Here is a 16,798-nt window from a genome sequence, read left to right as displayed (position 1 = left end):
ATAAAGAGATGTTTTTGTTATTGCTGAGCAGGACTTACACAGAGCCAAGGCCTTTTCTGCTTTTCATACTGCCACGCTGGTGAGGAGGCTGGGGGTGCATGGGAGGTAGGGAGAAGAGACAGCCAGGACAGGTGACCCCAACTGACCAAAGGGATATTCCAGACCATATGACATCATGCTCAGTATATAAAGCCAGGAGGAAGAAGGAGGAAGGGGGGACGTTTGGAGTGATGGCGTTTGTCTTCCCAAGTAACTGTTACATGTGATGGGGCCCAACTCTCCTGGAGATGGCTGAACACCTGCCTGCCTGTGGGAAACTGTAAATTAATTCCTTGTTTTGCTTTGCTTGTGTGTGTGGCTTTTGCTTTCCCTACCAAACCATCTTTATCGCAACCCATGAGTTTTCTGGCTTTTACCCTTTCAATTCTCTCTCTGATCCCCCTGGTGGGGCAGTGAGCAAGCAGCTGTGTGGGGCTTGTCTGCTGGCTGGGGTTAAACCATGACACCAGCATTTTTTTAACCAAAGTAGAGACTACAGGACATAGATTATGTTGTAGTTTCAGGAGTAACCACACAATCGCTCCATAAATCAAACACTTAGCTCCAATGTGGAAGTAGGTGATGCATCAGTTCACTTGGAATTATCTACATAATTTAAGTAGTATCATAATTTGTATAAAATATCATGTGAGAAAAATATAATAGTACTGAAAACATGAAAGTAATTATTGATATCTGAAAGAACAAGAAGAATGCATGGTTTAAGAAAAATATTCATCAACAAAAATCTCTTGCCTGATCCAAATGTCTATAAATCTCTAGAATTCAGATTTTTGCTTAATGTTTTCTCAAAGGATACAGGATACACCAATTATTCTTAAAATGTTATTGCTATTTAAAAAGCCTTCAAAGAACTTTAAAAGTTGTTCAAATAAACTTTTGCTTATCTAAATAGATATGTTTTGACATCACAGGCCATCTTAAATATACTAAATCACTGCTGGCAAATATTAGCTCACTATTGGCATAAAAGTCCTCTTAGATCATGAAGTAAAAAAAAAGGTCATTATTAACCAAGCTAATGGAAATATGTAACTGGCATGCTAAACACTCTGTCAAATCAGACTTATGCAATTTAGCCAACACATTGAAGACTTTTTCCCATAAACCACTAATAAATATTAATCTAAAAGTTCATTGTGTAAAAAGCAACACATTTTCCCCACCGTGGGAACCTACACATAAGAGCAATACAGAACTTTCAAGCTGCCATCTACTGCTGTTATGTGGTAAAACAGAAGACACTGCCTGGGAGAGCGCAGGGACATTTTTTAGGAGCCATATTTCATGGCAGTGAATCATTGATAAACCTGCTTGCAGAGTTAAAGTTGAAAAAGAAGCTTTTGCTGCACAGTAGTTGGTACATGGATCAAACAAAGGACGCTTGAAAAAGACATGAACTGTCCAAATTATGAATCCTGTAACAGGTACAGAGTGCTCCAAATGATAAAGGTATGAGTAACAGCTGGGAAAAGAATTAAAAGAAAGATCAAGCATTTTCCTTTCTCTTCCACTTACTCTCCATACTCTCTCAAATGGTAAGAAAAGGTTTTTCAACTCATTTCCCCTCTGTGGTGCAACAACTCATTCACTGTTCAAGAATCAGAAACTTGAGTACCTGGACTCACCTTAAACATGTGCATCCTGTCTTACGCTACTAGGGATTTCAAACAGCATGTTTTAGACAATCTAAATTTTAAGTTATATTACAATCATGACATACAGTGCTACTAACAACTGTTTCATTCCTACTGCTTTCCTTCTGTCAGGGCACAAACTCTTTTGAGCAGAGAGGGTCTGTTTTCAACTATATAAATCTCATAAAATGTCTAGTGTAGTCAGGTGCGATCCATGATTGCTGTTCCTAAAAAGTAAACTTATTCTTACAGAGAACTTTCCATATTATCATCATATATTCCTTTTAGATCCTATTTTTATATATTTTATAGAGTATATATTACTGGATCTTAAATATTTTATGAATTAACATTTATTTCATTACCTTGATGTGTTTTACGCCACAGCTGACGAGCTTGTTTGGCTGGTATAAATCCCAAGAAATATCAAATATCTGCATAAAAAAACCCAAGGATGTCAGCAAAGATGGCTTTTCTAGCATGGGACAGTAAACAGTAAAAACTTGTAGCAAATTAACAGAGAGTCTGAAATGCTTTAAATGGATCTATTGGAATTACTTTTTCATCCTCTCATTGAATACTGAAATTGCAATGTATAGCTCATGTGAGTTCTGGGGTTTTTTCCCTAGAATAATTAAAACACATGATAAAACAACATTAAGGTTCATTTACAGACTAGAAAAATTTAAGCAACTATTTGCATTTTGATTTCCCATATGGGTCTAGGAAGTGTATTAAATCTGCACTTCTCCTACATGCTTACAGTCTCAACAAACTAGACACAAATAAGTGCTGAGTTATGCATTTTATTTTAGAAACAAATGCATATATCTTAAATATCTTCATATCTCTTAATACATATCCAAACTTTATGCAAATTCAATTTCTAAAATACAAAATGTTTTTTGTTCAGACATAGCTCTAGTAATTATACACGGACATAGTTTAACAAACTAACATTACACTGACACTCAGATCCTTTAGTTATACTTACTCTGTCTGTATGACCAGGAGCCATTGACAACAATTTTCCTTTTCTCCAGTCCCATACACAAACTGTGTTTTTTGAATCCAAACCAACTGAGACCAAACGCTAGAAAATGTCCAAAGTAAAAAAATAACTCAATATATTAATGAAAGATAGAATCATGATTTTGAATGAATGATAAAAACTTCCTAACATATTTAAGTTAGAAGCAATACCTACATTTTGATATAGAAGAAAACATAAGCTACATCTTGTGCAAAAGCTTCCATAGATGCATCTTTTCAGTTACATCATGATCATGAAAATCTTCTTAGATAACAATGTATTTATGATTTATAATGTTTAATATACATAATTATATATAGCACACATGGCAAGGAACAGTCAGGAGACATTTGTAAAAAATGAATAATCACTGAAGTTAATGAAACTATGTGTGTTTAATTGCATACAACTTGAAGAATTTAATGATTTACATTACAATTTTGAGAGATACAAAGAAAAAATATTTTCTTCAATCTTCTTGGAAACAAACAAAATATTATAAACAATTAAAAGTCTTAAAAGTCTTTTGCTTGATTCTTCAAGACATGTATGATTAACTATTTCTGAATCTTTTCTCAAAACAGAACCCAACAAGACCCCAAATATACAATTTGTCTTTATGAAGTCTTTAATACTCAGAAAGAGTTTGAAACCAGTTAAACTGTAAAACCAGGAAGGACAAAAAGTTTTTCAAAAAAATATAGCAAAATAAAAGTTTGAGATCTTCCTATGCTCTGCAGCCTGTCTTGACTTCACTGTGAAGACACCTTGAACAGATTTCTTGATACAAATCATTGACTATATTAGCCAAAACTTTTATCATATCTGTTAACCAGTTAAAATTTTATTTTTCCTATAGAAATTCTCAAAAGAAAGACTAACAGGATTGAATAAAAAGAAGCTGAGTGATTTTGAGTTTGGTTTTTAAAGAAAATTGAGTATTTTTGTTCATTTTATGCATGAATTGTGATACCTCAATGTTGATAAATAAAAGCTTTGCAAATCTTTAAGACAAAGTTTTTTCACTGTTCAGCAGTTAATATCTACACACATTATAGACAAATTTATTTTCAATTTCTATGTAGATTATCAAAGTGAGTTTGTAAAAGCAAAAGCAAACCCCAAAGACAGGAAGCTATTCCCAATTTCTTTACTGTCTGAAAAAATCCAAGATTATGAAAAGAAAAATAAAAATGTTAAATACAACTTCTATCCATGCTTCTTATTTATTAATACTGCAAAGCCTAACCTTTCTATTCCATTTTTGAAAACATTGTTGGAAGGAGTATCAGTTTCAATTCCAGCTACACTTCCAAATAGTTCAATTCCAGTCCTACTACAGAATGAGTGTATAAATGCAGACTAGTTTTACAATTACTGCATACCCATCATAAAAATGTGGGTGAAGCCTTTCCAGGCACCGACCCCTCAAAAAGGGAGATTAAACAATGTTCTTGGTTCTCCTAAGAACTAGAAAATCTTGCTTGTAATGAGCACACCCACTCTCAAGTAGACCTCAGAGAAGAGCAAAAAAACACCAGCAAGCTTGGAGAATAAAGTATCATAAGGTGAGATGAACTCTCAACACCAGGGAGACTGAAGGGTAACCTTGGGTTTAGATAACGCAGCTGCACCAGTGAATCATCAGGTTCCCCTGACTAACAAAGAACAATAAAGAATAAATAATGTCCTCCTGTGCCAGACCAGTGTCGGTGAGAAGGAGAACATGTGTGTGGCACAGCCCGATATGAAAGATAAAACCTGAACAACTAATAAAATAAACTTTGAAGAAGGCTTGACCTCACTTCAATCCATACCTTCCTTCCCAGTGGAAATGTCCAGCATCATGACAATAATCCTACAGAGATCAGTAATAGGAACCATATTTTTCTTGTGATCCATATTGCAATCGCTTTTGTTGTGACTTTAGTATATTGCTGCATCACCCTAATACTAACCCCTTACCCTAAACCCTAACTCTTACCCAAATAATGCCAAGTAAGTATATTTAACATCAAACATTAAACCTCTAAAACAACCTGGTTAAAGATTGACAAATTTGGATTTTAAAGGATGGGCAAGATATAAACAAGTGTTTTGCAGATCTTTCTGAACTGGATTTGTGGTGTATAGTATTTTCATAGTGTCCTAGTTAGAACAGCTGGGACCAGTTCATCACTGTATGGGTGTAACCCAAAACTTGTATTCTATAGCCTTCCAGGTCATTTCCCAGAAACTGTTATCAACAGATCATTTATACCATCTGCCCAGAGCACCCCTGACTCCTCAGGCTATAAGCTGGGTGTTAAGAGGCCTGTGAGATAGGAGGATGCTCCTATCCTCACACCCATTGTGGAACTCCCACCCTGAGGAAGGTACTGGGCATTCCTGCCTGAAACAGAGGATATATAATCTTGGAGTCTTGGGACTTTTTTTAACCACTTGTGGGATCCAGAGAAGGACTGTGAGCACCACTCTCAACCAGACTGAGACCACCACTCTCGACTGGACTGCAACCACCACTTTTCAACCAGACTGCAACCACCACTCCAGACCAGACTGCAACAGCACTCTCACCAACGGGCTTTTTCCCTCTCCTTGTACTTTGGACTCAGGGGGCTCAACAAACACCACTCTGTTCATGCCCCAGGGTGCTGGGTTATACATTTGGGTTTTGTGGGTTAAAACCAATTGTTTGTCTGTATAATCGTATTTATTGTATTATTTTATTAAATTGTTATTCTGACTTATAATCTCTCTTTTGAGTTGGATTCATTTCCTCTGCTGGTTTATCTTTAAACCAGCACACATAGGGAGACAATTCTGGAGATGCAGGTCTTGAAAAATCTGTATCCAGCTTTCCTTCAAGACAGTAAAATTATAACAAATGCAACAAAAAAGGTGATCATATAGAAATGCTGAGAAAAGCAGACAGCCTAAATTCTGACCATTTATGGCTGTAGACACAAGAATCAGTACAGGGTACTCCTAGAACAAATCACAGATCTACCTTCAAAACCCTCCAATACACACAGGGGATGTCTAACTGCATTCAAAAAAAATTAGGGGACTTCAATCCTAATTTAATACATCTTGACCTTAAATTATTATGGCCATTTACGTGAGGAAGTGACACGAGTTTACACAGACAAGAGAAAAGATATCGCAGTGAAGTAGAAATGATGTTCTAAGAAGAAGCTGACTCTGGGAGCTGACTTTCTAAACAGTGAGAAACCTAAATGATAAAATCTGTAGATCATTCCAACAAACTTTAAAATTCCCTACAACAATTACAGCATGTTTTAACAGAAACAAACTATCAGTAGGCTTTCTTCTGTTTGTGTTCAATAGAGCTCCATTTGATATTCTCTTAATAAGGATAGAAAGTGGTCTCTACAATACATTCCCCACTTGCTAAAAGATACTGACCTTTTTAGCAAGCAAAAGGAACTGAGAATACAGCTAAATCTGAGTATTCCATTGCAAGGCTGAGTGGGAGGGAAAATGTTTCGTAGACCAGGAAAGCACAACCGCAGAAAGGATTTTCACAGTTAATACCTTTTCAGCTGCTACCTATTGTGTATTTTCCATTTCTAACACATCAATCAAGAAAGCCTCTTTACTCACAGGAGCAAGGGTCTGGTAAAAACAATCTCCATTATAGGTAGCAGCTCTGAGAACCAATTCACTACTCAGAGAATGCTCTAAAGTAACAAAATTATAATCCAATAAAACATTTTTCTTCACTCTTAGATCCAGGACAAATGAGTCTGAACAACCAACCAAAATGTGGAGAGCCATCAGTGCATGCAGAGAAAGGGATACTGCCTAAAGATATTTAGAGTCCAAGATGAGTAACACAATGGTACTGCTACCACTCTGTGCACATGATGTGCCCCTGCATAGGGGGTCCACTATCTTCAACCATTTGGTCTAACCCTGAGCTGTGGCCCACAGACCACAAGAACCTCCCTACCACCTTATATTCATTTAAAACTCTTCTGAAGTTATACTTTTCTTGCCGAATGTGAATATTTGTCATTCATTAGTAATGTAATTTTATTTTCCTCAACTTGAGAATAAGCATATAAAACTTGAGACAACATACTTTCTTTTTTTAAGAAAAGCCACATGACAGGATTTCTAACAGGTAAAATATTTATTCAAGTGTTTGAAAAAAGAATATTAATCACATACCTGACCATCTAAATCAAAAGCCAAGCAAGCTATACCGTGTGTGTGAACGTCTTTCAGAACAGACACAGTTTGCACAGTGTATGAATCCCACACGCAGATGTACGGTTCTTTTCCAACTTGACCTGTTGCCACCAACACACGTTCAGGGTGCAAAGCAAGGCTGCCAAAAAAAGATACAAAACATTTTTACATGGAACATGCATTTATATTTACCTAGTTAGTTGCACTAATATTTTCCCTTAAAAATTATTTTACAATATTTTCTCATTGATGGTAAATATTAACAAGTCATTTATTATCACAGATTCCACAGCGGCTGTAAAATTCCCTTAATACAGTACATACCACCACCTTTCTTCAATTTAAACCTTCAGGTCTTCTAAATTCAAACTAATTACAAAGTAGCCATTAATCCTTTGTTTCAAAAGTATTTATTATATTAGGTCAGATTTTCATACACGCTTCCTTTCCCTTTCTTTCTCTTTCTTAACATTTAAAAACAGAAGCAATGGGCAACAGAAGCCAGTGTTTAACTATCTACATATCTATCACCAATGGAGTGTGGATCAATGCATCTCCAAAAGTATTTCATTCCACATAGTATTTGATGGCCTTTTTATTAGAGGACTGAATAGCCTTCTGAAGCTGTCTCTCCACTGACTGTACAGCAAGGCCAAAGCATGACTAGCTTAGACTGGATGCAACAACTACACTTCAGATGACTACACTGAGGAGCAATGAAGATTATCCTAAATGCCTTAATTTTAATGTAGAACAATTGGGAATAGTTGGTTTTGAATAACTAAGTTACTTTCCGCATTTCTAACATTGCAGAGAATTTTCTTACAGCTTGTATTTCAAAGCTATAAGAAGTTTTGTATTTTCAAAGTCCACTTGAGGATCATCAGAACTATTTTGCCAAATCTGGGACCAAGCTAGAAAGCACGCTAGTCAGCAAGATAGTTCTTCATTTTGTTTGTGCAAGCAAGCTGCAAGGGAGGACAGGAGGTCTGAAGAGTCAGCTTTCATAATACAGAAAGGTAAGAATATATTCTAATAGAAACCCAAACAAGCTACTTGATGACATTCTACACAGACTAAGTGCAGCAGTCCAAAATGATGTAGAAATACCACATGTAAATCAGGAAAACAGAATTTCCTAAGTTGGCTGTTTAATTTGCCTAAAAAATTTCTTAGCCTAATGACTCACAGGGTAATGAACGATCTTCAGAGACTGCTGGACAGAACCACTAACAACATATAGTAAATGCATTTATCTTCTCAAAATCACTTGGAAAGGAGAAAGGTTGAGCCATTTGCAAAGGTAAGATGATCTTACACCTGAACACAGATTTCAATAAGGGAAGTTCAAAGGGTGGAGACAAGGGGAGTTTATAAGCATAGAAGAAATAGCAAGGTTAAAGCTAACCAGGAAATTACCAGAAAAATAAATATCTAACTCAAAAGTTGCATACATTTTCTATATATAAAAAGAGCCAGAAAAAAACCACATTAGAAGATGCTTAATATTTTATGAAGTCATATTACCATATATATACACTTCTATATTTTTTCTGTTTTAATATAGCAATTCAGTTGGTTGATATTACTTGACAAATTCCACATGCACAACTCTAAGAAGAACTTTTAATTTCAAAGTTAAAAAGGTAAAAAGCCTCTGAACCTTTCAATTCTTTAATGGGAATTTCTGCCCTCTGCTACTCCACATTATGTTCAGGACCAGGATCAAGCAACCAACATTTCCCCCCTTTGCTTCACTCCAATTCCAGAGTTGTTTCTCTAGTTTTTCCCTTCTTCTTTATTTGGCAGAGCAACTTTGCAATTAAAAAATAAAGCAGAAAGGAGTTGGTAGGCAAAATTTATCACATTTCACTTCAGTTCTGCCACCTAGTCCTGACCAACACCTGCACATCTCCCAGAGAACGCACAGGCAGATGGTGTACTCATGGGGAAAAAGGAAAAGCATCTGGAGGGACACAAAATGCTTCATCCAAAATGATCTAATTTTTACAATTGCACCACAGAAAGAAAGATATTAGACCACATGGACAATAAAGAAATTTGAGAAACAAAGTGGAAAGAATAAGCAAGAAAAAAAAAGGAAAGGAAAAAAAGAAAGAGAGATAGAAGCTAAGAGGAAAAAAGAAAAAACACAGCAGTCTCATGTCTGATTCATGACCTCTTCAATCCTGTACTTAGCTGTGCTATTAGTGCACTGTGCATTTTTAGACAAGTGAAAAGCACTCCACAGTTGCAACTTTGAAAAACACTCAGGCACCATCTTGAGCACACATGCATCCAAAAGCAACCCCACACCACACCTTAGAAAACACTTCACAGCAACCAAAAATTAGCTTATCATGTTTTTAACTAAAGACCAGAAGCAAGAAATGCAATGAATCAGAGATGGAAGGGACAACAGTAAAGGCACTGCCAAGGGCCAGGAAAACATTGTCCTAGCCCAAGTGTGCCAACTAATTTCATTTGAAGAATATTAAGTGAATATAGAGAATGCTTCCTCTCTTTCTATGTAATAAATGGAAAATAATAACTAATAGCAATATCATAGTATTAGTTCTTTCTACATCATGATGCAAAATACAGGCTTAGACAATTGAGCTCAAATTCTGCCTTGATATGGGATAATGCAGCACAAATTAAGATCCAAAGCCTGTATTTTAATCCTAACAGACAACACTTTAGAATTACCAATGTCCTTCCTCTACCACTTCAGTCTCTATTATAAATTGCTAATAACTTTTCTAGACAGTAGAAGAAAATAAATATACAATAAATACTTTAAAACAGCAAGCTTTTTTTTAAAAAATGCCAACATGGAGAAGAAGAGTTGTTTGCAGAGGCTGAAGAAATACTTACCTGAAAATACCTTTCCTCATCATTTCCTACAGACCAAGGAGTGAAGGATAGGTTAAAGTACTACTTGCAAGTATTTTATCTCACAGGCTATCAGAACAGATGGAAAAGAGAAGCATGGAAAGAGTCAAGGGACTGTGATTTCTATTATCAACAGTAAGAAAGTAACTGCCACACTTATTTATATGATTTTCATATGAGTCATGAATGATAAGACAATGCTTTTCCTTAATACTCAAGTCTTGGCTATTATTAATCCCACGGGACATGATGCAGACTTAAAATTTTGGGTCCTGATCAAAACTCAAGGATTACACTCCACTTCTAAGCAATGTGGTGACTTTTTTCAGTTCTTTCATTGTACTGTGAGTGATTAAGCAATCCTTATAAGTATAGCAAATAATGCAAAAATACAGCATCTTCGTATAACCTCTAGAGGAAAAGCATCAATAAAACTCACATATTTGGGAATTTTCATTATTAAAACAGTCCTGAACAATGCACTGTAAATAGCTTCATAGTGCTGAAAGAAAAAATATAACTAGAATGGGTGCCCAGAAATGGATAACCATAAACATCTGCTATACAAAGACTACACTAACTCATGGGCACGATGCAGTTAACAGGATTAGATAATGAGTTGGAGTTGTCTCTCGTAAGATCTTCAACACACCCCTACTGAGGTGTTAACAGCATACAACTATTGGGATGGTATCTGAAGTACTGCTTACCATCCATCCAGTCAGTTCCTGAGGTCAGGTAGAAAAGCATCAGTGCGGCTCAGCTCCTAAGGCAACTTTCCAATCTGTTACTGTGAGATCTGTGGACTTTAGTACACTGACTCTCTCACGACTATTTTCTTACATTTTTTTCTCCTAAGGAGAAGGAGGAGATTACTTAGTGGCATGAGAAGCTATGCACTCAGGAGGAGAGGACTTGTGTTCCCTTTACTGCCCTGGTAATGAAAGCTGGTGTGACCTATCCAAGTTACACTGCTGAAACTGTGCTTGCATCTAGCCCACACAGCTAGACTGTAAACTGGTGCCTGATTTCTTTCCTCTTCCTTGAGGGATGACTAAGCTGATGAACGAGATATTGCTGCTTGTCCGAAAAAGGAAACAGATATCCCTAATGATACAAGTTCTTCAGGACTTCTTGTTTGGCTCTGGCCTTTCTGACCTAGGCTTCTCAATAACAGATGTTAGATCTAATGTAGTGTCTCCGAAGAGGCAGATATGTCCAAACATGTCCAAATGACATGTCCAAAAAGCAAACATTATCATGAAACAAAGCAGGTATTAGGCTAATAAACTGCTAAGTCAAATTAATTTTGAAATTGGCTATAAAATTTGGTACTTCTTGAAAGAATTCAGAAGCAGAAAATTCAAAAAACCTGCCTGTCACTATTGCAACAAAGCCAAATAGCTGGACTTGTAATGAACTGAGATTTCCACTGATATGACTGAATGACGGGTCTTTTCCTAGATAGATATTCAAATTGGGCTGAAAATACAGCTAGAGTTTAAACAGTATACTGAAAAGGGATATGTTTCTCACTTTGGTGCATTCAAGTCCCTCTTTTTAATTCATACAGAAAAGGTTCTTTCTCCCTTTTAGAGCAATATGTACGAATTTCCTACCATTTTGACCAGATTTGTGCACTGTACAATACCTATGATAGATTATTATATTAAATATTAATGGCAGCCTGTGGAAAAAAAAAAATATAAAAACTGTCCATGCTGTGTCTGTTTGGGATGAGACCAGAGCCATGGACAAGACCCTACAATTTGTCTGAGGTCTGTAGTGGCAGGGGATCCTGAAGGAGAATAGTCAATAATAAACTACTTTATAATAAAAGAAATTAAGCTTTTTTTTTAAATTTGGTTTGTGTTGAGCGTTAACAGGCATTGATTAATACAGACAAGCTGCAGACAAGGATACAGTATTAAAGATGATGTTTCCTTAGCAACAATATTGGATGAAAATCCAAGAATACATTCATGTGACTACTCCTGAGCTTCATAAAAGTAGGGCACCAGTAAAAATGCACAGAAGAATGCTGCAGTAAAATAACAGCATCTCAGATATCTATTAATTATTAGTTAATTTCAATTGCCAAATTGTTTCTATGTGTCAATACAGCAAAACATTTTCATTGTATGTTTACAGAATTTTACATTCAGTTGAGAATATTTTTTGTTTGCTGTCATTTATTCACATTGCCCCAGAAAGAGTAACAGGGGAAACTACAAACCATTTCTGTCATACTATTTAAGTTTCTAGAGCAGAAAGAGCTGTAATCAGTAAACATCTCTCATCAAAGTTTAAACAGATCAAGTCAGAGCACACTTACTTCCCATAGACAAAACAAAGCAGTATTCATCATAGAGCATCACTACTGGGTCTTCCATACAGCTATTGTAACAGCACCAATAATGTTAAATATAGCTTTCTGAAGATTCCTTAAATTGCAAAAGCATCCAACTTCAAAGTAAGAGAGTCTGCACTGGAGACAGGGAGGGTGAATTGAAATTGTACATCCCAGCTGCAGTTTATCTCATTACCATTCCATATTTTCCCCTCTTGGATCTGAATTTTTTTTGTTAATGAGAAACATTTATAAACAATCTAGAGAATCCTAAAGATTGCTTTGGGCTCCTATCTGCTCCTAAACCCAAGGTGGAGGGAGAGAGGGAAGCCCAGATGAGCTTCAAAGAGTGAAACAGTGAGTACAGCAACACCGATGTGAAGTTCCCAACTCATCCAATATGAGAACTGAGGAAAGAGATTATGGGAACTGTACACTCCTTTATACAGATGCTCATTTTACCTTAGTCATGTCCTCCACTGCTCAGGAAGGGATTGGCTTCAGTGTTCTAGTAAGAGTAACCATTCATAAAAAAATGATTAAAAATAAAGATATTCCTCTTCTTTTTAAATATGAATGATTTTGCCAGTGCCAACAGGAGACCTCGTGGTTTAACTGAGTGGGGTTGGTGGTTTTTTACAAATTCTACATGATCTTGACACTTTAATCACCAGGTTTTTACAGTCTGAGGAAAAAATTTCTTTTCTAATATGCCCCTTGAAAAAGAAGACAGCAAAATTACTTGCATGTTCTTAGTTAAAAAATCTTCTCAAATAAAAATTAGAAATATCATACACTCCAGAATGGTTTGGAGACAAATAATGTCCTGTTATCCTTTATTAACTATTCATATGAAAGAAACAATTCTGATTATAATAACTGGTGGTACAATAATGTGACATACTAAAGCCTGAAGGTAAGTTACCAAGGAATGGAATCTCATCTCAAAAAATATCCAGCTTCCTTCTTTCCTTATAAGACAATGCATGGACTTAAGTTTATATCTTATAAAGGTTTAAATAATTAAACTGACAAACATAACTCCCCTAGTACTAGCAACAAGATAAAAAAAAGGAGGCCAAAAAAAAAGGAAAAAAACCCCAGAAGCACAAGATCTGTGAAGAGGCAACTTCTCTGTGAAGAGAAGTTGTCAGTAACTTAGGAGGGAGGCAGTCCAGCTATTCAGCTCCTTTGGGTCACTAGATCTGATGACCTGAAAGAGATCCCTTAACAAATCAGCAAGCAGTATTAAACCATTTGGTTAGGATTTGTCAGTCACAAAGTTAGAAAGCAGTCCTTCACTCTGGAATACATATGGTGAAAAGCATACAAACCTACAAACCTATCACAGACTGACAAACCAAGGCAGTCTAAAATCAAGGTGGAAACACTGATTTCCCATTCTGAACAGTTTACAAGCTAAGAAACTACTTCAGTAAAGATTATCATGCTGTAGCCACTTAATTGCGGGAAAATTGAGACAATTATGGCTATAAAATCAGAACAGAATTAATTTCAAATAAATTTTGTAACAAAATTCAGGCTAGAAAGGGAAACTGAATGACAAAAATTCTTCCCACAGTTAAAATTACTTAGCCAAGACCATTTCAAAAATTTCTTTTGAGAAAAAGGTTATTTTGGATGCTTCTGACCTCAGAAGTTAATGAATTAAATTTGCTTGAGGTACAAAATTTCTTCATTATCACTAAAACCCTTCAAACAACTCTTCACTCAGTCATTGCATCTCCACTGGAGATTTACAACAGTTTTTCACTACTAATTTTCCATCTACTATTTTTGAAATTTATACTAGATCTTCTAGTATTATATAGGGGGAAAAAAAAAAATCACAGAATGTAAAATTTTCTTTCATATTTCTGACCAAGTATATTAAACAGCTATTCAGTCTTCTCTCCTATGGGATATATTAATGAAAAACTTCTCTGTGCAAGAACTTATCATCTGAATATTCAAGAGTGAAGTCACAGAGTAATCAGTGACAATTTTTGAAAGGTTCTTTTATACAGAAAGGTTATCCTGATAAAATTAGCAGTTGGCTTAAAATAAGGAATAGTGGGAAGAAGGCAGTAGCAGAGCTGTGAGTGAAAAAAGCTGAGATAAGCACATTCTGTACTTCAATGGACTGCATTTCATTGTCAACCAAAGAAGGTCTAGAGCAGAAGAGAACACTATCTCGCCAACCCTGGAGACTGCAGATGCACTAGATTTCTTTGCAAGTTCTTGAGAAGTTCAGGCCTACAGATGTTCTACAGGACTTAGACAGAGGTGTTTTCCTACAGAAAAAGAAAGCCAAGGACTCTATAACACTTTGTAATTTACCATCCCACCATCTAACTTCCTACTCAGAAAGGTGAGAAGAGCCAGGATACCACTTAAAGCTGGGACATCATCTGAACCCTTGTTTAGAAAAAAAACTAAAAATGGGATTGAGGCTACAAAAGTATTTACACAAAAGACCATCTGCTAAAACAAGTAAAACCCCCATATGTACCAGACCCATAAACAAAACAGGAAAGAAGCATATGAAAATGCAATACTAAAAGGACTCAGAAGTCAATGTGTATTTGGTAGGCAATGAAAGCTGTTGACTCTGTGGGCTCACAAACTTAATTATTAAAACCTACTTAAATAGAGAAGATGGATGAAGAGCATTCATGTGCAACACTTTCAAGAAAATACAACTCTTCTGCTCAAAAATTATATTTATCTCCAGAATACTGATTCAGTTGAATAATCCCAGTAAGGGAATGGAATGGAATGGAATACTCATTATGATAAGCATATGCTGTAACCTGCAAAAGATAAAACCACAATTATTCATAAATTAATTTATTACTGAATAATGTTTCAAAGGCTATTCATTTTCATGGTATTAATTTCTATGGCAGAAGAAACAGCAATTGAAAAAACAGTTAGTAGAAGAGGAACCTGTAACTAAAAACACAAATATCATCTAATGTGTGACCTTGATCTAAAAAAAACCCAAAACATTTATCAGTTCTCAAATATTCCTACTATTTCTTTAAGTACTCTGGAAGGCTATTTCACTTAAAATGTCACACTTGCCACAGTAAATCTTCAGGCAATTTCCAAATGCCGTCTGATGCCTTGTCTTGATCTAAGATAAAGCATCATTCACCTTGCTTGCTCTTGTAGAGAGATTATAAACAGGGAACAGGGATTAACACAGTTCTAAAAGTCAAGAGAAGGTTTATACAGTTGTCAGTTAACCAAAACATAGAATTAATCCACTCATTCTGCATGTAGACTGTCTTGATAAAATGGAGACATCTTACTACCACTCACCTCAAAATACTAAAATGCATAGATTCTTTTAAGTTATTTCTACCCTTAAGTGTGTTTTGGGTTTTTTTCCCCAATGGTATGTATGTATAATGTTTGTATGCACCTATAACACAGTCTGACATTTTCAGGAGCTTTGTTCATAAAATACGTTATCCTATCATTCGGAAAATTTTATTTTTAACATTATATGCAACTAGATTATATGCAACTAGATTTAGTCACAAGAAATATACCACATAAATAGAAAGAATCAAAGCAGTAAAACAATACTTTTTCATCCAGTCTTTTAGAGCATTATTATAAAACTATGTCGTATCTACAGATTTCACTCTCCAATTCTGGTAAAGTAAAAAATACAATAAGTAATCAGGAGTGAAAAGTGTGAGCTAGATGTGAGAACACAATGATTTTACCATAACTATGACCAATTTATAAACAGGATTTTCAGCTTGGACACATTTTCTTTATTACTAGGTCTGGTCCTTTGCCTCAGTGTTGTTTCTGTTCTTTTTAGTTAAATTCTTCACCTTAATCAAGCATTTTATTTACATGTAACTTTATGTCAAGTATCTTATCAATATACCTTATATGAAGCCAGAGGAAAATTAAGATGTAACTGATCCTATAGTCAACAGAATGTAAGAGGCAAATGAAAAATTTTCCTAAATGTAATCTGTCACAGATTTGGCTAAACCATCAGTAGAAGTACCACCTTCGGGTACCTCTAAAGCTGATCACTTTGTTCAAACTGACATTATTCTCTCCAAAGTTATGGCACTCACTCTTTGGACACATTTCTCTTGTTTCTTGAATTCAAACCCCAGAGAAACATCCAATCCAAGTTGCAGCAGTCCTTGGGAAGGGGAAAGTTCAAATCTGAACAGAATGCCAAGATCTGCTCAGGTTTTTTCCTGTGCCAGCCACAAATCCTACAAGCTATGCCCCAATTAGGCACAGATTGTTCTAGAAGGATGCATAGGTGAGAATTTTCTGAAGACAGGGTCCTGGTTCTGAGACTGGATATGCATCTCAGCAGTCTGTCAGCTGAATCAAACACAGAAGTATCTCTTGGAACTAATCTAAAGCATATGTTTAACATTCTTTTATTTCCATAAACCTGTCTTAAAACCTAGTAATTCTGTTTATATTTGGACAGTATAAAGAGGAAAAAAATCCTGTGAACAAATGTGCTTACCTTGGCTCAGAAAAAGAGGCATTTCAGTTCACAGCTCAAGAGGAATTATTACTCCTATTTTAGAAATCTACTGCTTTTCAGCA

General features: G+C 35.7%; 1 protein-coding gene across 5 annotated transcripts in view; it reads right to left on the bottom strand.

Moving 5' to 3' along the window:
• The window catches only part of EML5 (EMAP like 5), a 115,136-nt gene that overhangs the window by 87,191 nt on the left and 11,147 nt on the right, over positions 1 to 16,798 (bottom strand). For all 5 annotated transcript variants that reach the window (XR_007907594.1, XM_051806583.1, XM_051806584.1 and 2 more), the window contains exons 2-4: positions 6,928 to 7,087; positions 2,692 to 2,790; positions 2,063 to 2,131 (exon numbers count right to left, since the gene is read on the bottom strand). Coding sequence is in view for 4 of the 5 variants with exons in the window: in XM_051806583.1 (XP_051662543.1) it covers positions 2,063 to 2,131; positions 2,692 to 2,790; positions 6,928 to 7,087 (328 nt within the window). In the remaining variant the exon portion in view is untranslated. The remainder of the gene's footprint in view (positions 1 to 2,062; positions 2,132 to 2,691; positions 2,791 to 6,927; positions 7,088 to 16,798) is intronic.

Source organism: Manacus candei, unplaced genomic scaffold, assembly GCF_025592945.1.
Source record: "Manacus candei isolate 608988 ecotype Guabito, Panama unplaced genomic scaffold, ASM2559294v1 h1tg000067l, whole genome shotgun sequence".
Taxonomy (NCBI): domain Eukaryota; kingdom Metazoa; phylum Chordata; class Aves; order Passeriformes; family Pipridae; genus Manacus; species Manacus candei.
The sequence above is the reverse complement of the archived record's forward strand: the minus strand, read 5'-3'. Positions and strand labels throughout refer to the sequence as shown.